This window comes from Drosophila montana, unplaced genomic scaffold, assembly GCF_035044405.1.
Source record: "Drosophila montana isolate Dmon_TW-CO22-7 unplaced genomic scaffold, ASM3504440v1 contig_3240_1, whole genome shotgun sequence".
NCBI lineage: Eukaryota > Metazoa > Arthropoda > Insecta > Diptera > Drosophilidae > Drosophila > Drosophila montana.
Window position 1 is genome coordinate 81,811 of NW_026998122.1, and position 24,309 is coordinate 106,119.

The 24,309-nt window shown below is 42.3% G+C and overlaps 2 protein-coding genes across 10 annotated transcripts in view; one reads left to right on the forward strand and one right to left on the reverse strand.

Moving 5' to 3' along the window:
- The first annotated feature begins 189 nt into the window (after positions 1-189).
- On the forward strand, positions 190-562 carry LOC135433913 (translation machinery-associated protein 7 homolog). The gene has a single exon (XM_064690203.1). It carries the CDS (start codon positions 280-282, stop codon positions 451-453), a length of 174 nt encoding a protein of 57 aa, XP_064546273.1. The 5' UTR covers positions 190-279; the 3' UTR covers positions 454-562.
- A 2,963-nt stretch (positions 563-3,525) lies between these two features.
- The window catches only part of trh (trachealess), a 36,637-nt gene continuing 15,853 nt past the window's right edge, over positions 3,526-24,309 (reverse strand). Inside the window, exons 1-10 of one of the 9 annotated variants that reach the window (XM_064690224.1) lie at positions 18,260-19,404; positions 11,510-11,745; positions 7,523-7,590; positions 7,062-7,359; positions 6,784-6,905; positions 6,368-6,445; positions 5,730-5,923; positions 5,562-5,668; positions 5,353-5,500; positions 3,526-5,290 (exon numbers count right to left, since the gene is read on the reverse strand). In XM_064690224.1, coding sequence (XP_064546294.1) covers positions 3,799-5,290; positions 5,353-5,500; positions 5,562-5,668; positions 5,730-5,923; positions 6,368-6,445; positions 6,784-6,905; positions 7,062-7,359; positions 7,523-7,590; positions 11,510-11,745; positions 18,260-18,495 — 2,979 coding nt within the window. In that variant the 5' untranslated portion in view covers positions 18,496-19,404 and the 3' untranslated portion in view covers positions 3,526-3,798. Of the gene's footprint in view, positions 5,291-5,352; positions 5,501-5,561; positions 5,669-5,729; positions 5,924-6,009; positions 6,255-6,367; positions 6,446-6,509; positions 6,642-6,783; positions 6,906-7,043; positions 7,360-7,522; positions 7,591-11,509; positions 11,746-18,244; positions 19,405-24,309 lie in introns of those variants that run through there. The other 8 variants (XM_064690223.1, XM_064690219.1, XM_064690218.1 and 5 more) reach the window with 8 other exon arrangements.

A 24,309-nucleotide genomic window follows, 5' to 3' on the forward strand; every position in this document is an offset into this window, starting at 1 on the left:
TAGTTTGATGGGCTCACTGCTGACTCAAACGATATTTCTGTGAGATATCTCTAAGCACCACTGAGAAACGATTATTTGCTCACTGACGAAAGCTCATTGATACGAAACGTGCCCGCTATGATTTGAATTTAAACTGCAATTTAATTTTTATGTTTATGTTTCAATAAATCAACCTTGAGGAGTAAAGCAGGCATTGCATTTAATTATTTGACACATTAGGGTGCAATTAAATCGAAAAATTTTTAAACACATGGGAATTTGAGTATTATCTAATTTGAGATGTCCAGTCGTGAAGGTGGCAAGAAGAAGCCCTTAAAGGCACCCAAAAAGGAGGTCAAAGAAATGGACGAACTGGAAGTGGCCCATAAGCAGAAGCAAAAGGAGCAACTAAAAGCTCTCGAGGCAGCCAAACAGAAGGTAGCTCAAAAGGGCGGCAAAAAGAGGGCCAAGTGAGCCAAGTTAACTAAAAGGACACTCGCACACACACACACACCCCCATTTACTTACACACACACACACGCACACGCCCAATCCTGCTGCAATAAAATTGACTTAAATTCCATATTGCCCAGTTGGATGATGATTAATTGCCTGTGTCTCTGCGGGGTCGGGGGTTGTTGGTCAGCCAAAAGATTGCGCTTAAAAAGCCATCACAAAAATGTGACAGCCACAAGGATAAAAAAAAAAATAGGAAAGAAGTAAAAGAATAACCACAACCGGACACGGGAATTGAGCGCAACAAATGCGGCAAATTGGAATTTTATGCGTTTTTTATGTTAATCAAAAAAACCTAATGGACATTGCGCCCGATGTGTCCTGCCTGTCAGAATGGAACATGTGCGTCAATTCTTTGTATTAATCAAACGATGATACGATTTTAGTTGATAAAACCTCAGCTAAAAGTGGTTAAATCTATGCAGCAAAACGTTTACGAACTGCGCACAAAGCAAAACTCGAGAAAAAGAGAGAAGGAAAGGGAGAGAGAGAGAGAGAACTTTCATTTATATATACATACAACACTTATCTACACTTGGAGAAAAAATTGGGAATTCCTTACTCAAATCAGAAACAAACTTTGCCTGTGTCTAAATTCTTAAATAGAGAATTTTCTCCTTACAGCTGAGTTTCCTAAATATTAGACTAAAATACAGTACTTATTTTAAGAAATATTGTACTTTCACTGCGAAAATTATTCTTTTAAGTATTTCTTTCTTAAAAATCTCTTTCATAATTTTCTAACATCAACTTTTAAATATACAATCGAGAAGAATTTATAGATAAATTAAAAAACTAATAAAAACTACATATTCTTAAAATTTTCAAAAAAGAAATCAATTCTATTCCTATCTACATTTTCTCTGAGTGTAACTGCTTTCAGATGTTAAAAAAACGGACTTTAAAAAATAGACATTAAATCTATTTCTACCATATTTTTCTAAGTGTAACTACTTTCAGATGCTTAAAAACCGGAATAAACGTGATATTTAAATAAAAAGAAACATTTTCAATTATAATCTTGTTCAATTTTTCTCTCAGTGTAGCTGCCTTTAGATGTTATATATTATTGATATTTAAAAATAAAAGGAATATAAACTCTATTCCTATCAAAATTTTCTCTAAGTGTAATTGTTCACAGTTATAAAAATTCAATTTGTCTGTGTTTATCATCATATTTAATATTTAAGCCTTTTTATGGAAAACGTATTTGAATTGATTTATACAAAATTTAAATTACATTTTTAGAGCTAAAAATTTGATAGACTTGCTTTAAATATTGTACATAAACATATGCGCACATATATATGCAATTATTATTATTAATTCGCTTAAGTTTAGGCAAAAAACATAACACAAAAATACATAAGCAGAACTCCTAGATTTATATATATATGTATATATATTAATTTTAAGTAAAACTAATTGAATTAAAGAAATAGAGTTGGGTTTCTTTTTTTTTATAAAAAATTAAGCTGAATGCGTAATCGTAATCTAGAGGAGGAAGCATTTGATATGTTGTAAAAATGTTAAATATTAATTATACTTTTAGCACTAACTGTATATCCATATATATCTATATATATATAGCTATATATATATACGATAGTTGTAATTGGTAGAAATGTACAATTAATTTAAATAATTAATAACAATTCGAATTAGTGAATAAGCATTTTGATTTCATTACGAGCGTGCTTTAGTTTTAATTAAATGCTAGAACTATGTTGATTTTATGCATATTATTATTAATTTATTTTTATATTGTTGTTCGCGTTGTTCTTGTCCTTCTTCTTCTTCTTGTTGCTGGCACACTTTGCAAGTCTTCTCTAATTTAATATTAATTTTAATTGTAATTTTAATTAATTGCATATTTGCCGAGTATTTTAAATTGAATTTCAATGGGTTTTGTCGTGTGAGTTCTTCTTTTTGTTAATATTATTTTATAATTTACAAGCTTACATAATATTTAACAACATTTAATGTCTTAACATTTGCATTTGAGCCAAATATTTAATAAAAATTGCTAAACAAATTTAGGGTACTTATATTTTTTTTTTAGAAATTAATTTTGAATTTTTAAGTTGTTGCGTTTTTTTTTAGAATTTTCTATGTACATTTTGCAGCGTGTGAGAGTCAGAGTGAAAGATTGATCCCATTTAGTTGGCACTAAAGGGGGGGGGGGGGGGGCTGTTTGACTGTCTGCGCCTGAGAGGGGATCTAATCTATTCTAGTCTGTGGCACAAAATGGGAGCTTGACTTTTGCTAGTTTATGCCCAATAGTGGAGCTTGGATCTTGGTAAGTTTTGGGATTAAAAGTGGGACCTTTGTATTTAAAAGTGGGGATTTGATCCCTGATAGTTTGCATTAGAGTGGCGCTTTGATTCTTGTTAGTTTTGGGATTAAAGGGGAGGGGCTTTGATACCTGCTAGCCTGCGCTTCAAAGTGGGGCTTTGATCCCTGCTAGTTTGTTCCTCAGAGTGGAGGATTAATCCTTGCTAAGTAACAGTCCCCACGTTGGGATTTGATCCTAGTTATTTTGCAGCACAGGGTGGGACTTGATTCCTGCTAGCTTGTGCTCCAAAGAGAGCTTTAGATCCTTGCTAGTTTGCGATTAAAGGGGAAAGGGCCTTGACACCTGGTAGCTTGTGCCCAAATGTAGACCTTTGATCCTTTCTAGTTTGCAGTAAAGGCGAGTTTTGATCCATGTCAGCTTGCGCCTTTGAGTAAGAGTTTGATCTCTGCTGGTTTAAGCTTTAGAGTGGGAGCTTGATCCCTGTTTGTTTGTGCTCTGAAATTGGGCTTCGATCCTTAATAACTTTCGCCTCAGAGTCGGGGCTATGTTCCCTGCAAGCTTCTGCTCCAAAGAGGTGGTTAAATTCCTGCTAGTTTGCGCCTCAAAGATCCTTTGATCCTTACACGCCAAAGTTGGGCTTTGATCCCTGCTAACTTGTACACCTCAGAGTGGAGCTTGATTCCCTAGAGCTTGTGGTCTCATGTTAGGCTTTGATCCCTTCTAATTTCTCCCTCAATATGAAGCTTTGATCCCTTCCTGTTTTTCCCAACGGTTCACTTTATGTCATAATGCTCACACCTAATCCCAGCCAGACTTCTGCCCCCACTTCACCCTCTGCCCTTCCCTTATTGGTTGCCCTTGCGCGCATTGAAGAACATGCGCGCCACCTTGCCGAGTGCGCCGACAAAGTCCCACCGATCCGACTGCTGCTCCAGCTCCTCGCGATGCTGCTGCTGTTGCCTTTGCTGGCAAGCGGGCAGCTCGAAGGCTGCCTGCTCGTGCCGCGCCTAGGAGGGCGTCGAGTACCAGGCGCTCGCCGGGCTGCCCTTGTGGTACAGATGGAAGCTCGAGTGGGGCGCAAAGTACTGCGGCTGGTCGAGATTGCTGTAGGTGACGCCGCCCTCCGTTGTGGTCGTCGCATGCGGATGCATCGCCGCCGTATACGCCTGCGGCTTCAGTGGCAGCGACGCGGGCGCGCCCCCATCCACGGGCGTGGCATATTGGCCGCGCAGCGAGTCCGCGTAGTCGTAGCCCCCATTGCTGCCCACGAGCAGGCCCGGCGGCGGGGCGGCTGCCGCCGGCGCCTTGGCCGAGTTGTTGCTGTCGCGCGGCGACACCGAGCTGGGCGGCGTCATCGCGTTGTGGTAGTCAATGGAGCTGTGGTAGCCGCCGTAGGTGGACACCAGATTGGTGAACGCGTCCGTCGAGTTGCCGCCGGGCGCCTTCTGGCCGCCCGGATGCGTCACCGAGGCGGCCGCCGCCGCCGAATGCAGCTGCAGATATTGATTCTCGTAGGAGGACTCGCTGCCCGGCGGCGTCGGCAGCGGCCCGCCCTGCTGCTCGCCGTAGAAGACACCGCCCACACCGACGCCCGTGGGCGTCTGGCGTGCCGTGGCCCGGATGACGCTCTCCCGATTGGCGTAGAGCTGGCGGAGCAGCGCGGTGGCCGGCATCGGCGCCGGCTGCTGATAGGGCGCGCCTATCCACTGGATGGTGCTGCTCTTCTCGTTGGGATCATGCTGCAGCTGCTGTTGCTGCTGCTGATGCTGCTGCTGCTGGTGCTGCTGGTGCTGGTGCTTGATCAGGGCATCTGCGCTGAAGTCTGTGCTGGGCTGGTTGTTGTTGTTGGCAGTGGGCGACGGCAGATGCTTGGACATGGCATGCTCCAGATCCTTGACAGCGGAATCTGCTCCGGCCGGCTGCTCGTCCACCATGCTGGGCAGGCGGCTGCGCGGCTGCTGTGCATCCCGCGGCTGCTCCAGCGCCGGCAGCTTGCTCAGCGGCTGCTGCTGCTGCTGCTGATCCACCTGCTGCTGCTGCTGCTCCGCCTGCTGCTCTTCGGCCTGCTGCGTTGCTTTGCTCTTGCGCTTCCTCTTTGTTGTTGTTGCCGCCGCCGTTGTTGTTGTTGTTGTGGTGGCGGGCGCTGGCGTCGGCACGGGCGTGGCCACCGTGACGGGCAGCACACCATCCACCTCGACGCCCAGCGGCGTGGGGCTGTCCTTGATCAGCGCCAGGCTGTTCAGATTGTTGCCGTGCGCGGATGCATTGCGTCCGCGTCCGCTGCGCTGCGTATGCCCCTCCGCATCAGCCAAGGTCTTGGGCGAGCTGAGGCCCAGCTTCATGTCGCCCGCACTCAGATGGGCATTGCCATCGCCGGCCGCATCGCCGCCGGGCGAGCCGCTGCTCTTGTCGTTGCCCAGGCCCTCCTCGTGCTTGATGCTGTCCACGCTCGGCTCCAGCTGGCAGCAGTCCAGTATGAGATTCTCGTTCTCCCGATTGCTAAAATCCAAGAGGAATATCCAATTAGTGAGTTGCCGGGATTAAGTATTTCTGGAGCTCACCTTATGACATAGTTGACGCAGATGATGTTCTGCTCGTCGGCGTTTTTGGTGCTGCAGACGACCGTGGCGCAGGTCTGGAGCCAGGTGTAGCCGCCGCTCTTGTTCATCAGTCGATAGTAGCCGGTCAGCACCTGACCCTTCTCGATCACTAGAAAACAAACTGGGCATGAGCTGGAACTCTATTGTGGCCTCTGATAGGTCGGACTTACGGTCTGTGTGGCTCTTGCGCAGGCGATTGGCGTCCTCGGCATGGCACAGCGAGTAGAGGCTCTTGTTGACCAGATCCTCCGGCGTATAGTCCAGCAAATCGGATACTCTGCAAGGCACAAAGACGACACTTTAGTAAAAGCTCAAGCATTGTCTGGCCGTTGACTTACCTGGGCTCGCAGTGCGCGACGCGCAGGTCAAAGTTGACGCGCGTGACAAACATGTCGCACTCCAGACGTATCTCGTGCACCGAGGGCGGCGGCAGGGCTATGGCCAAGGCGACCATGCCCAGCAGCGGAGGCTGCGATTTGCGTGTGTGCGAGAAGGTGTACTGCGGACGCAGCTTGCACAGCAGCAGCACCACCTGCAAAGGTACCAAGCAAAGGCGCTCGATTAGAACTCTGTCGCTCAACGCGTCAGCTGCGCTTAAGGCCTAAAAGAAATGAAAACCTTCTGCCGCAGCATTTGCCAGAGCTTTCACACGGACAGAGCGCACGCACGAGCGCGTGACGCGCGCGCCGCATGCGAAGTGCAGCAGCTTTCAAAAGCTCACTAATACCAAGGCAATCGAAGCTTTCGCAATGGATGCGCTGCGTTTTGTATTGTTGTAGCTGACTGTAGACTGTATATATATATTCGATACTGATCAATCTAAAATCAGTTTTGCATTGCCTTAACGAAATGTGGCCGAAATGGTTTGCTTATTTAATAATAAAAAAAAAAATTTTAAACTTAGCTCGAAAACTTTGTTTTTTTGGAAATTTGTTTTTGCCTTGCATTTTTTGTACTGATTTCAATTGATACGTACCGAATAGTTTGAGGCCGGATTCTTAACATTTTTACCATTGTTATTGCTACCGTTGCAATTGCTGCCCGCATCGCTGGCCTGTAGATAAGCAGTGGATGGGTAATGGTAATACGTGTAAACAGAATGCACATCAAATGCTCACAGAGACAATTTGTCAACCAAAGAACGGTTAGTCTACATGGAAAGCGACCGCCCCACAAAAACCGGACAGAACAAATCTAGGTGTTAGCAGCTCTACGTAACCAAAAAACAAACCAAAACAACTCATAACCAAATAATAATAATAACAACTCATAAGTAAATAAAAGAAAAACCGTGCTTGAATACACTACAGAAACGTCGCACACTAGACTACACGGGCAGCATCTGGGGAGCTGAGCAGTAAGAATACACTTTATTGGCGTGACAAAACTTACCCGATAGCCGGACGACTTGAAGTGGCAGCCACGTTTGGTTAGGGTAGACTTCATGCGTATGCAGAAGCTGCGATCGTAGCCCTTGTAGCCGCTGGTCGAGGCCTGCGTCATGGAGGCGGCCACTGCAAATAGAAAACAAATTCCCGAGTTAGTCAAGAGACTAAGCCAAGCTCCATTCAAATGGCAGACAACATGCTGCAGGACGCCCAGGATGCCCAGGATTTGCGTGTGGCAGGCACAACAACTCGGACTCGACTCACCGTCAGGATTGTTCGTACCGTGTGTTCCGCTGCCGTCATCCGAGGCGCCCGATGTGGGTGAGGCCAGGCCAGCAGCACCGCTGACGCTGCCCCCTCCACCTCCTCCACCCCCGCCGCCGCCTCCGCCGCCCGTACCGCTGGTCAGACTGAGACCCAGCTGGTCGGCAATTTCCGCATGATCCGCCTGGTGTATATAGTCGAATATGCTGCTGCCCGTCATCTCCACCTGCGACAGACCCAAGTAGATGGACACCGTTTCCGATATGTACAGGAAGCGGCCATCCGCTGCCACCGCCAAGGCGAAGCCATCCAGCGACTGCAGAGGGGCGAAAAAAAAAACAAATACAAATTCCATTAACAAACATTTGCATAAGCCTGGGTTTGGCAAAAGATGGCTGCCAGTGCAGCTAACTCTCCCTCTCTCCCTCTCTCTCTCTCTCTCTCCCTCTCTCTCTCTCGCTCTCTCTCCCGCTGCTTACCTGCAGTATGTGGGTGCCCTGATGTTGCTCGAACAAATCAACGGCGGGACTGCGTCGAATGGCTGCACCTGGAAGACAACAAGCGAATGCAAAGTGGTTCAGTTTAAGTCGGTTGAATGGGAAAACAAAATACAAAGTTGACAATAAAAGCTGCTGCAGCAGACCGAAGTCTAGATGCTCTTAAAAATTATTGAATATTTGATTTTTACCTAAACCTAGTTAGAACATGGCCTAGGCCTGAATTCACATACATTTTTTTAATTTTAGAAAATTGCCATAAAAGGATTTTTGGGAATATTAGATATTTATTTATTTAGTTTAGTTTATTTTAGTGTAAATTTTTCTAAATATGAGAAAAATGTTTTTTACCAAGTAAAACATTTTATGACATTAGGAAAATTTATTATTTCATGGCAAATTTATAAAATTAAGAAAATTATTTATTTAATAATGGACGAAAATATAAAGTGAAACAAATATAAACATAACTTGAATTTTTATATATTATAATATATAATATTTCTATGGTAAACTTTTATTTTATCTAGTACATAAAAGGATTTCAGTCGAAAGAGCTTAACAACTTGATTAACAGTTTTATATCTTACATATGCTAGTATTGAGAATTTATATATTGAAAAATTCGTATTCAGAAAAATTCACATAAATAAATATATAAATAAATGATAAATGCTTGGCCCAATCGAAGACAGGCTTTGCTTTTAGAAGACGATTGGACGAAAATTTATCTTTTATGAGCATAAAAATCGGTGGAAAACAGATTGGATCAGATACCGAAATAATTTTCACCTATTTTCCAGCTTTTTGAGGGAAATTAAAAAATGTAGATTTCTTAAAAAAATAGATATCTGTCGTTTGATTTAACTCCCAGCACACAATCTTTATATGTTATGTGAACATAGAAGTTTCTCGATCTAACAAGTCTGCAATTCATGTACTATAACATAATCATGTTAAACTCCGCCGATAAAGCAGATATTGCTGACCAAAACACATAAATGATGCGCACTCTCCGCCTGCCCCGCCTCCTCTCGAAGCACAATCCAATAATTCGTGTGGAGAAATACGGAGCATCATAAATATGAGAGGCCAGCCAATATTTTCTCAGCTGCTGCCCATTCGAAGCATATTTATTTAATTCAATTATAGAATTTTACGATTATGGGCGGGCCAAAGCCAACACCCCCTCCTCTCCCCCTCGCCCAGTACTGACCCAGCCTCAGGTCATAATTCGCACAAGTGCCAATCGCCCAAACCCAAACCCAAACCCAAACCCAAGTCGAAGTCCAAGTCGCAGGCGAAGTCCAAATCCAAGTGTGAGCCCATTCCCTGGTTTGTGTGCGCAAATCCCCAGCGATTTCGCTTGGCTCGCCAACTTGGCAAACAGTTTCCGCTTCCGCTGGCCATATGTGTGTGCTGGCCGGGGGATGGGACAAGGGGGGCAGGGGCAGGGGGCGGCGGCCAGCTCACCATAACAACTGTGGCTTTAATGACCTTCCCGCCCCACGCTTTAATAATATTTTTTTGTCGAGCGTTGTTTTTTTTTGGTTTTCTGTGGGTCAAATTGAAGTGCTTTTTATTGCCCGCAGCTTGTTGCTGCCTTTTCGGTTTTAGTTTCGCATAATAATCCAATTGAACGCCCGACCCTCCCGCTTACCCGCCCCCTTTTGACGCCCCATTGCTTTTGGATTACATTTTAGTGGCCCGTCTACCTTTTCGACTCGGCCAGCTGCCATTGCATTTGCGCCCGCCCAGCCGTGGCCGCCCCCCTCTCTACCCCCCTCTCTACCCTCTCCTCATTCAGCAGCGTCTCTTGGCAGCGCGCCTTGAGCTGGGCTCCAACTGTCGTCTGGGCCTGGAATGCTTTTGACGTGACAATAACTGCACGTCGACGTGGCCAGCGATGCGTGAACCATGACGTGGCAATGGCCATTGGCAACTAAAAATTGGCAATCGGCAACGTTTAACCATTTGTCTGGCCAGTTGGGAAATTCTGGCCAAGATTTTGCATTGAATGTTCAATTCTTAAGCATGTACAAATCTTTACATTGAGCTAAGTTAAGGGATTTAAGAGTGAAGGCATTTAAAGCTAGAAATCAAGCTAGTTCTGCTTCAAGGTGAGCTCCTATATCTTTTATCTTTTATTTCTTTTAGCTCATTTCCTATCTTATTTCTTATATCACAAATCTTTGATCATTTATATTTTATCCGCTTTAAGATGAGCTCCTATATCTTATATATTATGTCTCAAGTCTTTTATCTGAGATCCAAATATGATTTATCTAAACATCAAACTTCCTCTACTTTGCCATAACAAAGCCAATATCGAGGAATAAAGGATTTTTGGACTTTGTTTATCTTCTGGATTAAAAATCGCTGCATTTAGGAAAATACAATGTTTGAACATTTTTATACCCTGAACCCATTGAAAATGATTAAAAAGCGTATAATGTTTTTGAACAAATGTATGTTACAGGCAGAAGGAAGCATCTCCGACCCCATAAATTCGATCCAGCCATGCCTATTTCGTAAGAAAATCTCTTTAGCTAGAGTCCCTAATTTGACATGCATCTTGTAGAATAGTATATGCAGATTAAGTATTTTTCATTTTATGGCTACCCTTCCCTAGTGCGAGCTTCATTTGGTGTTGGTAGAAGAATGAATCTATTCTGTGTGTACAACTTAGTAGTCTGACACATTTTGCCATTACAAATACAATAGTTTATTGGGTCTTTAGTGCTTTGGGCCAAATGTCTTTCTGCCAAATCGGGAATCTTTTATGGCTGTTGTGAAAGCTGCAATATCTGCCTACACTTGGGGTTAATAAATCTATGATTTATACCGATATTTTAACCGATTCCACTTCGATCAAATACCGGCTAATGGCCCATTGACAGATGACCAAAGTGTGCGTGTTTATAGGCCTGGACTGTGGGGCTGTGGGGCTGTCTAGTTGGATTGGCCTTCTGAAATTCCACAATGACAGCTATGACAAACGGCAATGACAATAAAAATGCCCCAGCTAATTTAATAAGAAAATAAAAACAAATAAAAGGAGAGACAGCCAAAAAACACAAAAATCAAAAAACAAAAATGGCTGCGCATGCGCAGCAAATAAACAATAAACTGCGCTTAATAGCGATATTTTATGCAAATTGACAAATCACAAATCGCGGCCCCCAACGTCAATAACGCTGCTCGCTTCTCCCTGCTCGCTTCTCGCTGTTCGGGCCATAAGCAAAAGCCCAAAATCAAAATAAAGCCAACAATTTGCTGGCTTCAACATTTTTTAAGGTGCGCGCGCATATTTTTCTTTGGTTTTTGTTTTTTTTTTTGGCATAGAAAAGTTGACAAATTTTGATTTCACTGAACCTAAGCAGCTGGCCGCGACTGTTGAATGTAGGCAAATGTGTTTCCTGCTTTCGGTTTTATTGCTCATTCGCTCATTCTTGCCCCTCCCCTCCCCCCTCCTGCACTCGTTAACCAAACGCGCTCGCCACAACAATGGCGTCCAATATGGCCGCCCACGATCGCTCGCTGTACAGTCGCATATGCAAATGAGCAATGAAATTTCACTTTGCACTCACAGTGGCGGCCATATTAAAGTGTCCGATAAGCATGTTAACCAGCTGACAAGTCGTAGAAGGAACTGGCAATGCTTGAAGTATTTCAGTCGAGCATAAAAGATACTTAAATTAACGAGATACATTGCGAAACTTTTTTTTTGTTTATAAAGAAGTATCCCAGTATTCAGCAAAACCTCTTTTATATTTATTTAATTTATCCTGAAGTTAAATAAATATTTAAAAAAAAAATGGAAAACATTAATTTCCGAATAAAAATTACTCTCCTCCTAAACTATTTAAAGGATGAAACCAGGGAATTAACTTAACATTTAAATATCTCCATAGCTTATATATTATTATATATTATTTATTTTTAATTATTTCGTTTTTTGGTACTCACTTTTTAGCTTGCTGCTGCTGGACGCCTCGCGTGTCCATGGCGGATCGCCGTGTCCGGAAAAGTCTCTCAATTTCAAATAGCTAATGGTCAGTCTTATAATGGAGGCCTTGTCCAGCTGGCTGGTTATGGCCGCCGGCAGCGGCAGCATTTTGGCCAGCTCATAGAACTCATAGTTCTCCTTGCCGCGCCGCGAGCGTGCCGCATCCCTCGACTTCTCCTTGCGCAGCTCCAGAATGCTGCAACAAACGGAACAGAGATTAGCCAAACAATAATAAATATTGATATATGGGCAATATATAAGTAGACACTGACGAATGGCACAGCCAAGACTAGGCCAGAGCCAAGATCCTCCGGAGCGGCAGCGGATCTCTCACCTGTCGTCGCCCGAGCTGTCAATTTGGCAATTTGTTTGGCTCTGGACCGTCCGCCCGTCTGCCCACGCGGCATTGTGACGAAATGGTGTCAGATCCAAACAAATTGCCGGCCATTTGTCAGTCTTTCAACGGACGAGTTGCTAGCTGGGAGTCGGGTCTCTTTCGTGCTGTCTCACAATAGTTCTCACACGATCTCAATGGATCTCTATATACTATAATATATATCTTATTCTCATTCTTTACAGCTAGAAAAATTGCCGCTCATTTTCTATGCGCTACAGACTTTCCTTTGTCCAATTGTCCAAACTGTTTGCAGTCGATGTTTGTGTTTGTATCTGTATTTTCATTTGTATCTGTATCTAAAGCTGCATTTGAGAATGTATCTTTGAATGAATATATATTTGTATCTGTAAATGAAGCTTCATTTTTAAATTTAACCTGAAGTTAATATGCATTTGTATCGGTAAATGTATTTATATCTGTAGATGTATCTATAGATGTATCTGTATCTGTATCTGTATTTGTATCTGTATCTGTATCTGTATCTGTATCTGTATCTGTATCTGTATCTGTATCTGTATCTGTATCTGTATCTGTATCTGTATCTGTATCTGTATCTGTATCTGTATCTGTATCTGTATCTGTATCTGTATCTGTATCTGTATCTGTATCTGTATCTGTATCTGTATCTGTATCTGTATCTGTATCTGTATCTGTATCTGTATCTGTATCTGTATCTGTATCTGTATCTGTATCTGTATCTGTATCTGTATCTGTATCTGTATCTGTATCTGTATCTGTATCTGTATCTGTATCTGTATCTGTATCTGTATCTGTATCTGTATCTGTATCTGTATCTGTATCTGTATCTGTATCTGTATCTGTATCTGTATCTGTATCTGTATCTGTATCTGTATCTGTATCTGTATCTGTATCTGTATCTGTATCTGTATCTGTATCTGTATCTGTATCTGTATCTGTATCTGTATCTGTATCTGTATCTGTATCTGTATCTGTATCTGTATCTGTATCTGTATCTGTATCTGTATCGTATCTGTATCTGTATCTGTACTGTATCTGTATCTGTATCTGTATCTGTATCTGTATCTGTATCTGTATCTGTATCTGTATCTGTATCTGTATCTGTATCTGTATCTGTATCTGTATCTGTATCTGTATCTGTATCTGTATCTGTATCTGTATCTGTATCTGTATCTGTATCTGTATCTGTATCTGTATCTGTATCTGTATCTGTATCTGTATCTGTATCTGTATCTGTATCTGTATCTATCTGTATCTGTATCTGTATCTGTATCTGTATCTGTATCTGTATCTGTATCTGTATCTGTATCTGTATCTGTATCTGTATCTGTATCTGTATCTGTATCTGTATCTGTATCTGTATCTGTATCTGTATCTGTATCTGTATCTGTATCTGTATCTGTATCTGTATCTGTATCTGTATCTGTATCTGTATCTGTATCTGTATCTGTATCTGTATCTGTATCTGTATCTGTATCTGTATCTGTATCTGTATCTGTATCTGTATCTGTATCTGTATCTGTATCTGTATCTGTATCTGTATCTGTATCTGTATCTGTATCTGTATCTGTATCTGTATCTGTATCTGTATCTGTATCTGTATCTGTATCTGTATCTGTATCTGTATCTGTATCTGTATCTGTATCTGTATCTGTATCTGTATCTGTATCTGTATCTGTATCTGTATCTGTATCTGTATCTGTATCTGTATCTGTATCTGTATCTGTATCTGTATCTGTATCTGTATCTGTATCTGTATCTGTATCTGTATCTGTATCTGTATCTGTATCTGTATCTGTATCTGTATCTGTATCTGTATCTGTATCTGTATCTGTATCTGTATCTGTATCTGTATCTGTATCTGTATCTGTATCTGTATCTGTATCTGTATCTGTATCTGTATCTGTATCTGTATCTGTATCTGTATCTGTATCTGTATCTGTATCTGTATCTGTATCTGTATCTGTATCTGTATCTGTATCTGTATCTGTATCTGTATCTGTATCTGTATCTGTATCTGTATCTGTATCTGTATCTGTATCTGTATCTGTATCTGTATCTGTATCTGTATCTGTATCTGTATCTGTATCTGTATCTGTATCTGTATCTGTATCTGTATCTGTATCTGTATCTGTATCTGTATCTGTATCTGTATCTGTATCTGTATCTGTATCTGTATCTGTATCTGTATCTGTATCTGTATCTGTATCTGTATCTGTATCTGTATCTGTATCTGTATCTGTATCTGTATCTGTATCTGTATCTGTATCTGTATCTGTATCTGTATCTGTATCTGTATCTGTATCTGTATCTGTATCTGTATCTGTATCTGTATCTGTATCTGTATCTGTATCTGTATCTGTATCTGTATCTGTATCTGTATCTGTATCTGTATCTGTATCTGTATCTGTATCTGTATCTGTATCTGTATCTGTATCTGTATCTGTATCTGTATCTGTATCTGTATCTGTATCTGTATCTGTATCTGTAGTCGGTTTGTTTCATATTTTAACATAAGTTGCTCCCGCGATCCCCTTGCCCCGCGATCCTCTTGCCCCACTTGCCACTTGGCTCACTTTTATGTGGCTCGTCTCGCAGATGCCGCTCTACTGATACTGATTCGATCTGAGTTCCCTTAATGCACAGACTTTTCATTCAGCAGCTGCGCAACTGTTGCAAGCGAGCAGCGCGGGTCTCAAAGCCAGCCGCTGGATCTGTTGCTATTATCAACTGGCCCATCATCTTCGCCAGAAACTTGGCTTTAAGCGTTCATAATTTAAGTTTGTTGTCATCTTTCGTTGTCGTCGGGCTTTTTCGTCTTTGTCTTGTTGTTGTTGTTGTTTTTGTGTGTTTGCAGTGAAATTGTATACCCTAACATAATTCGGGCTTATCGATATTTATAAGAGATTTGAGGTTTTTGAGAATGAACAGAGAAATGTAGCAAATCTCCTGAATAAATTTATATACATCCTCAATTTACCTAGAAGTTCAATAGATAATAAAATACTAAAAAAATTATTCCACGATAAATATAGGTGGCTTGGATAAAATTCGTATTACATATTGATCGGGATTCAACGATTCTTATTACAACGAAGAGTTTCAGTTTCCAGAATCTAATAGATTATTCTAAGAAAGTTTGTGCCACAGATTCAAGAAGCAAAAACTTTTCAACACTGGTTTCTGTTCAATAAAATATTACTCAACACCGACAACACGCCGCATTTTATTTCTTATTCTTCAGATTTTCGCTGCCAAGTGCAGGGTATTTCGGGCACGCCCATTGACTAAATGATCTTTTAGCTGGCTCTCGGCTGCGCATTTGTTCATTTTGTACATTTTGTAGCCTTTTACATTTATTTTAATGTCTGTGGGGCATCTGTAAATGCGCTCATCACAAGCTCGAGCCTCGTTTTGAGTAACTTTATTAAAGCCGAAGCGGCTTCTGCGCTCCACGATTTCTGTGTCTGTGGCTGGGGCTGCGGCTGGGGCTGGGGATTTCTGCAGTCTGCTCTCAACGCTCTGATGCTTATCTGTGCTCAACGTCGTTTGGTTATAAAAATATTTTTGATAATTAAAATGAAACCGGCGTAAAGAGCGCGTATGGAAACCCGTACAACATGCGTCTGCCACGGGCCAAGCCAGTTTTTGGCCTCTTTTATATCCCAACAACATTTTTAATTAGTTTGTTAAATCTCAACTTGTTGTTGTTGTGTTGAAATTATGCTTAAAGATTAAAAGTACCTGAGTTTTTCTCATAAACTTGTAGTTCAAAGAACCTATTGAAATGGAACTGTTCGACTCTGACTAAATACAATTTTGTTAGCCAATTTGCCACACGTCGAGCAAATTACATTATTGCAGAGAGAAGCATCAATCTTTGCCGCATTCAATATCAATGCCATTCAAATTAGCCCCGAAAGAAGTGCAAAAGATCCCTTCACATTTGTCACGGCGCGCAAACGCCAAGGTGTCGCCTTGATAAATGATTTTTCTGCTCTTTTTTTAATTTCGCACAAAAAATTGCCAGCCAGAAGAAAAAATAACACAAACAGGGGCTGCAATTTGGCGTGTAAATTGCACGTCATTAGCGAAAATGAGAAACGAAACGAGGCGAGAATTTTCGCTGTATTGGTGAGCTTTGAAAGCTCTGCGTTAGGCGCCGGCAGCGACAGTAAAAGCTTTCTCATGCGTGAGCTGCGTCTGTGTGAAAGCTGCGCTCGATTGTTTTGCTTGTATTAGCTGCATTTCCACTTGATTAGCTGGGAAAGGCAATGTTTCGGTTATTTAGGGGCACAATATTGTCATTTGATTAAGGACTTAATGCGCTGGCGAATTAAGAACCTAAGCGGATTACATGATCTTATGTGCGCTACTGCGGTTATTTTTTTTTTGCCAATCAACCAGACCAGATCACGATAAGGGTAAGATGGGAGAAAATAGTTGAGCTATTTTTCTTTTTGTTTTCCCTTCACACACGGCACTCGCACACACACAAGGCGAAAAGAAAAACTGTCATCATAAAAGGATAAGATTGTTTCGGGCCATTGTTTATGGGCTGTGAGAAGTACCGTTATGGCTTTATCAGTTGCTTCAAGTCGTTTGCTTTGTTGCCAAACACACAACACAGCGGGATAACCGTAACTCTAGCTGACTGACATTATGTAATCACAGTTCGTGGAAAACGGGAAAAGCAAATAAAATTATTCGAAATAGTCGTAAAAATGATTCCAAATTGGGTCCAATTAGAAGTGGCGAAAAGAACCTAGATAACATTTAATGTTACTTCTGGATGGATTTGGCACAAATTTCAAATAAATTTAGAATTCGTTGAGATCGTTATACCAGTAGGAAATAGAACATAAAAAGGTATGCAAAATTGAAAGAAAGGCTAGAAGGAAATCTAATGAGAAGGAAACGAAGCTAAGTTGTAAAATATAGTAGAAACAAGTGAAGAGTACTTTAAAGTGATTTGCTAACAACTTTTCGATCATTTTCAATGCTCAAATATATTTCATTTTAAAAGTTGAAAGTAAAACAAATAAAATTCTTTGAAATAGTTGTAAAAAGGATCCAAAGTGGGTCCGATTAGAAGCGGCAAAAACACTAAGATGAAAATTCAAGAAATTTCTAAATAAAATTTGTTTTCTAAAATAAATATAATAGAATATATAAAGTAAAACAAGAAGATGGATACACAATAAGGAATATCGAATAGAACTAAGTATTTATGCAGATTAGAATTTATATAGAAATCAGGGAAGAGTATGTTTACATTATTTGCTGAAAACTTGCACACTTTTAATGCTAAAATAATCCAAGCATTAAAACTTAAGAGAAGAAATCAAATTGTGTGACTAAATAAAATAGGAAATGCAGTTTCCTAAGCTACTTGCTATGCATAGAATATCTATTTTCTCTAATAATATTATCTATGATAAATATTTTCTTTTCATATATAGAAAATAAGCAACAAAAAAGCATATACATACGTATAAGAAATACGCAGATTGAGTGGAGTTAAAGATTAAAGATTTTTTTGTGAATGAAATATTTGACTTAAAAAGATGTTACAGAAGTTACAAATTAAGGGGAGAACATTGGGAAAATCTTTGTTAACCAAGTTCCCTCTTCTAATATATTTCCACTCAAGAATATGCTAACATTAAATAAAAATGGACATTTGGTATTTAAGTATTTCATGTTATTATATCAATTTTAAGTCCAATTTTTGTATGTTATTGTGTGCTGGAAAAATTCGTTAGGCGCTCTAGGGATAGTTTTTGTACACAAAATAGTGCTCGGGTTGGTTTTGTAGAGCGTCTGACCTACAAAGGAACTTATTCGAAAATGGGACTTAAGATTGGCTCTAAAAAAGTGGCTTGCTCAAGATGAAGTTCGCCTAGAGGAGCTGTCCCTTTATAAAGCTTTCACTCTACATAGAAATACACTTTAATGAAAAGATTAATGGTTTTTTGTTTGTGTTTTTTTAAAATATAAGATAAAAGGCAAGACATTGCAATGGCTTATAATATCAATGGATATAATACAAGCATAATAATTGTTTTGGGGACATTTCTGACATAGAGCAATCTTTATACGAACTGTTGCAAGATTCGAGCTATGATATAAGAAAAAGCCTGGATTTACTTCTAGCTCGAAGTACCACAAGAAATCTGCGATTTATAGCTTGATTTCAGGACATAAACTTTGTAAATTTTCGTATGTCACTTAACATTTTACAGCACTATGCATTAGGCACTATTTAAACACTTGATTAGTATTTAGTATGTATTTGTATATAGGTTTTGTAATTTACCCCGTGTCAACTAACCCCGGTTCGATGGGTTGCTGTTGAGAGTGCATTCCTGGCGCGCCCGGCTGATGTTGATTGGGCATTTTGTTGTAGGGCGGCATGCCGCACAGATCCTGGGTGGGCACCATCCACGAGTGGCTGAACGGCACCGCCGACATGCCCAGCGAGCCGACCATGTGACTGCCGGGATGACCCGGCGTGGGCTGCCGCTGATAGCCGGCATAGTCCATGGCCACCGCCTGGTAGGGCAACATTTTAGCACTTGGCTTGCGGTAGTCCTCGAAAGGGTTTTGTCTGATAAACGTAACACTTAACTTGCACTCAACTAACACTGGCACATTTTCAATAGATCTGTATTGCACTTGCGGCTGTCGGGGGGGTGCGAGGCGTTTGCTTTGTTTTGTTTTGGCACACTTTACACACTCTCGCACACACACACACACACACACAGATATACACACACGCAGCCGGCTGGCAGGAGGTCAACGACGCATCCTTTTTGCGGCGTGTTGTTGTCTGTCTGGCAAATTGGAGCACGCGTACGTGTCAGTTGCTGTCTTCAATTATCCTTGGACCCGGACACACACACAGACACACACACGCACACGCACGTAGACGCGTGGGCGCAATACGCACGTAAAACTAACGTCGACGATTCGACTGACTGTCTGGCTGTCCGTCAGGCGCGCAGCTTCGATTGGCATTCAAATTAGCGTGCAATCGACTTGGCGGCCAGTTAATTCGCACGTCAGCAGCGTTCGGCACGTCGCTGGCGCAATTGCAGCAGCCAACTGAACGGCTGGACGGGCTCTGGTTCCGTTAGCGCGATTGGGTTTGGGGCCGGAGTCGCAGCCGGAGTTCGAACTGGAGCTGGAGCCGTGGCTGATAGTCGACGCGTCGCGGCCTGCAAACAAATGGGCGCCAATTACGCACGCACAGGGTGGCGCACAGACACAGACACACACACACACACGTATAGAGGCACACGGATACGGATACGGCTACAGTTGCACGGCCGGGCAGCGTACGTGAAAACTGCAGTAAAACGGCGTTGAAAGTAACGTAAAAGAAGCAGAAGAGGAAGCAGCAGCAACAGAAGCAGAAGCTGACGAACTAGAACTGCTGCGCGCGTTACGAGAGTTGTGTTTACGTAGTACGTCCGTTGCGGGCGACGAATACGTGCAGAATAATTCAGAGTCACGTTCACGTCACGAACAAAACCAAAGTAAGGCAAAAAAAGGCAGCGCTGCCATAGACCCCCTCACACACACACACAGAATCACACGCACGCACACTGAGCGCAAGAGAGAGTCACGCACACAGCTAGACTATTTTTTGGGGGTGACATCTTTGACTCGACACGAAGCAGCCGAAGCGACAAGCAACGAGCGAGCCAACGAACGTGAGCAGCAGCGGCGCCAGTGTGCGTGCGTGTGTGTGTGTGTGTGCACCTGACACAGCGCCTGGTCATGTACAGGGCGCACCAGTAGCATTTTAAGCAGCCTCACGCTCCAATTCGCCGCAAGCTCTCTCGTTTCGCCGTCGCTCTGTAGTCAGCGCCGCTAGTGTGGGTGTTGTGTGTGTGCGCTCGCGTGTGTGTGTGTGTGTGTGTGCGTGCAAATGGGCGGGACGTGACTGCCGTCGAATCGGAATCAACATAGCGCGCATACCAAATGAGCACAGCAATGCGTGCGAGCGAGAGCGTGCCTCATGCATTGAGCAAAGCAGCGCAGCTGCCTTTGTATGTTTATGCTAGTATGTGTGCGCTTATGTGTACGTGCAGACGTTTGTATTGTAAACTAAAACTGGTTTCGCCTGCTCGCTCGCTCACACGCACGCACTCGCATGCAGTGGCTTGGAGTGCCGACACGTTGGCTCTTTCTCTCACTCTTTTATATACTGCTTAGCTGGTATCCACAGTTTTCGTTGGGGCTGCGTCACGCGCAGCAATTAGTTTACTTCTTTACACATTTGGGAATTTGTTTAGCGGCTCTTTCGGCTGTTTGCCTCTCGCTCTCTCTCGCCTGCTGCCTGCGCTCGTGTGGGAGTTTTGTTGTCTGTCGCTCGCTTTTTATGTGTGTTTGTGTATGTGACCGAAATGCCAATGACAAGATGCCAATGGTGGAGCAGGCACAAAGCCAACAAAGTTCGGAGTTGGAGCCGAGCCTGGCCAGGAGTAGCGGCTGTAACGAGCCCTTCCTGCGTGCGTGTTCGTGGGGGCGAGACACAGGTAGCTCTGGGCCAGGATTTTCCGCTGGCCAACAATTCGCTGGAAGGGGAGGTGCTTTTTATTATTCCGTCCTCGCACATCGACAGCGAGCGGCTTGAATTTTACTTTTGCGCCTGGTTTTTATGCGTTTATAATCATTTTCAAGCAATCCCAGAAATTGTTTAATTTCATCAATGGGCCAACACGAAATGTGAAAGTCTCTCGTCGGCCATTTTGTTCTGAGTAAAGCCACAAACAGTAACAACCGGCATCCAGTGTGCACAGTGAAAATAAAAAGTGTTAAGTAATGGATAAATTTTCCAGAACCAATACATTTTTGCTATCATGGAAAAATATATGTACTTACTACAACTAGCTATATTATTTTATATATAAATGTGTACCTATGTACATATAAATATAAATATTTGTATGATAATGAATTAAATATCCTAAAAAATTGATAAAAATAAAATTTTTTTTTTATATGTTCAGTACAAATAATTAATACATTACGATACATTCGGAGACAAAGTCAAGAATTCCGCAATTCTGTCAAATATGTACATAAGCATGAAAAAGATATTCTTTTTTCCAGAAGTTTTCTTTTTTTTCAGCTATTGCTAAGAACAAAAAGTTATCACGAAAAATAACATAGGTTGTCTAACTTTTTCTCGAATGAAAAGTTTTCAAATCAATAAAAAAATTGCAAAACTATCCCAAGTTTTTCTACTTTCTAGATTCAGTTCTTAATTTAAGAAAGAAATTTTAATTAAAAAGTTTTAGGATTTGTTTAAAAAAAAACAGCATTTTCAATTACCAAAATATGTTGAAATTCATTTTCGTATTGCTCTATGAGGCTAGATCACACATAGATTTTTTTGTTGATATTTTTAAAAGGCAAAAATAATATGGTTCCCGAGGTAAATTATTATTTCAAAATGCACAGGAAACCACCGAAGATATTGCTAAATTGACTTTATCTATATACATATATTATATATTTATCTATATATAAATTGCAACTAATCGATAATTGGAGCACTTTCTCTAATCTTTTCCAGTTCCGTTGTTATCGATTGTTTTTGCCTGCTCTAATTGGAGCACCCAATCAATGACTTGCACTTTTTGTAGTTGTGTTTTTTTGTTTTTGCCACGTCCTCGTAACTGTGCTTCAGAAATTACGTAAGCGCAACGTAACGTAAGTTGAACATGTGTAGAAACGTGATCGATTTCTTGAGACCAGTTGCAGAGTTAAAAGAGAGTGGCCGAGGGAGTAGGAGAGCGAGAGAGAGAGAGAGAGAGAGAGGGGGGGGGAGAGAGGAGAGTCAGTGGCAGACAAGTTGGCGTAGCGAATTCTCCCACAATTACGCGTCGCTGGCGGCAATTGTGAATTTTAAAAAGGAGACGTGCCAAGTGCCAGTCGCGGCAGGCGCTGCACTGTGGGCGGGGGGCGGGGTGCGGGGTGCGTGGGTGGCGCTATGCCAGTGGGCGTGCGTGTGCCTGTGCGTGTGTGTGTTTAGGTGAAGGCGTAGACAATGAATGAGGAACTAAAATTCAACGCCAGCTGCCCATTTGGCCCGTTCCCGTTTGCCATAAAAATCGAACGTGAACGTGGAACGCCGATGAACGCGCTGCGCTTCCGGTTAGCAGCCGATTCGACAAATCGAAATCGAAATCCACGTGCAGACAGCGGCCAGACCGAAAACGACATCCAGACATTGGCAATTGGCCTGAACGGAGCTGGAGCCGAGCGTGCAGTGTAGGTCGGGAAATTGATGCGTGCGGATGATGCCTCGAGGACAATGGCCATGGACGTGGACGTGGACGTGGACGTGAACGTGGAAGCAAACGTGAACGTGCAACGATGCGTGCGAGGCGCCCACTCGCCCCCCGTCCCCGAGAAACTGTATCCCGAGCTGGAGTCAAGAGTCTGAGCAACTGCGGCCTGGCCATATAAAGGTGCGTGTGCCCGGCCGAGTGCGTGCTGCGGCTGTTGATGGACCTATTGGACATGAGTTTGAGTTTTCATTTCGGTTTCGGTTTCAGTTTCTGTTTTGGTTTTGGTTTTTGAAAAACGCGCCGGCTAAAATAATATATATATAGTATATCGCACACGAAATGTGTATTCCAGTCAGGAGCCGTTCGCTCCGGCTGCCAATTGTTGCATGACTTTATGAATGGGGCCGGTCGGTTGTGGCCGGCACGTATGCAAGTGCTTCCCTCTAATCAGTTGGCAGACCTCCCTCCCCCTCCCCCCACACACTCCCCTCTCTCTCCCTCACTCTCTCGCACACAGACAGGAAGAAGCGCCAAGTGAGTGAGCTGGTCAAGAGAGGCGCCACTTGCCAGTTATCCATCACGTTTTCTCGGACACACGAGGCATCCATTTCAAATAGCCAACGGGCCAGCGGGCAACGTGATTTGCGAAAATCAAAACAAACAAACGAAGAACTTGGCGTTTGCCAACATCATTTAGCTGTTCGATAAATTTATCGAATGCTTAAGTATCGATGGGTAAGTCGATAGACTGATTTATCGATAAGGCAATTGTTGCCCATGGTGACAAGATATTTAGCTAAAAGTTCTAGTTGCAGTGTTGTTTTTTGTTTTCCCAAATTATTCGATAAACTTATCGATATAACAAAAGTTCCGCAGCAACAGTTCTAGTTTCATTTTTTGGCCAAATCTATCGATAAACTTATCAATCAACTGATTAACTAATCTTCTCTGCTACTAGAAGTTCAAGTTACAGTTTGAGCAATTTTTATCGATTAACCTATCGATTCAATGTTTCGTTCTTATAAAAGAATGTTGCAACTATTCTATATACATATATATGGCTACAATTCCAGTTAAGGATCTCCATAAACTAATCGATAAATTGATGTATCGATCTCACACACCATGGTCTTGTTTTGGTCTTCACTGTTAAGCCAAGCGATTAAATGTATCAAGCCACAAACCGATACATTTATCGATAAGACAATTCTTTGATTTACAACAACAACAAAAGCTGCCCAAGGGTGAAGTCTACGTTCTTAGTTCCAGTTTCAGTTGCCGGAATTTGTAGTTCCTTTTGCAGTTCCAACTGCTGCTAAAAGTTCTAAGCAAATCGATCGATAAACTTATCGATAAATCAATTCGAAAACCTGCTCAAGGATGCAGTCAGCATTGCTAGTTCCAGTTCCAGTTGAGGACCCAGTTGTTTAGAGGAAGCAATAAACTAGGCGCGATCGCTGATCTGTCACGATCTTTTTGCTCTGGACAGCAGCCCACAGGAGAAAGCAATAAAACTGACACAGGTGATAAAATAACACAACAAGATGATTCGTTTTTTTAACGTTTGCTTCTTTCTTTCTTTTTTCTCGCTCGTTTTTTTTGTTTTTGTGACTTCGAGTAGCAGAGAAATGCGCATTATCAGCGTGTAGGATCTGGCAGGCGAGGATTTTATGGCGCTGTGAAAGGTACCATAACTGTTCTTGTGCCCTGTTACACAATCGAAACACAAAACGATTCATAATTCACAAAAAGCAACAACAACAGCAACAACAAACCACAAACCCAAACAAACAATTAAGCAATAAAAGAGCGCAGAGTTCGAGTGTGCGAGCGAGACGGCATTCGGCTGGAAATTGGAGACATTCGAGCTCCGGGAGCTGAGAGCTAGATCTCTATCACACTGTGCGTGCTTCTGGAGAAATGCATATACTAGATGCCCCCTGGCTACCACAAAATGTTGCCCCTGCCCCTGCCTCTGCCTCTGGGGCGTAATAATTTGTATTTAACCAGATGATGAACTGCAAGATCAACTGGAAGATCACTTGAAATGTATTAGTTGGACTTTGGGTCTTGCTCG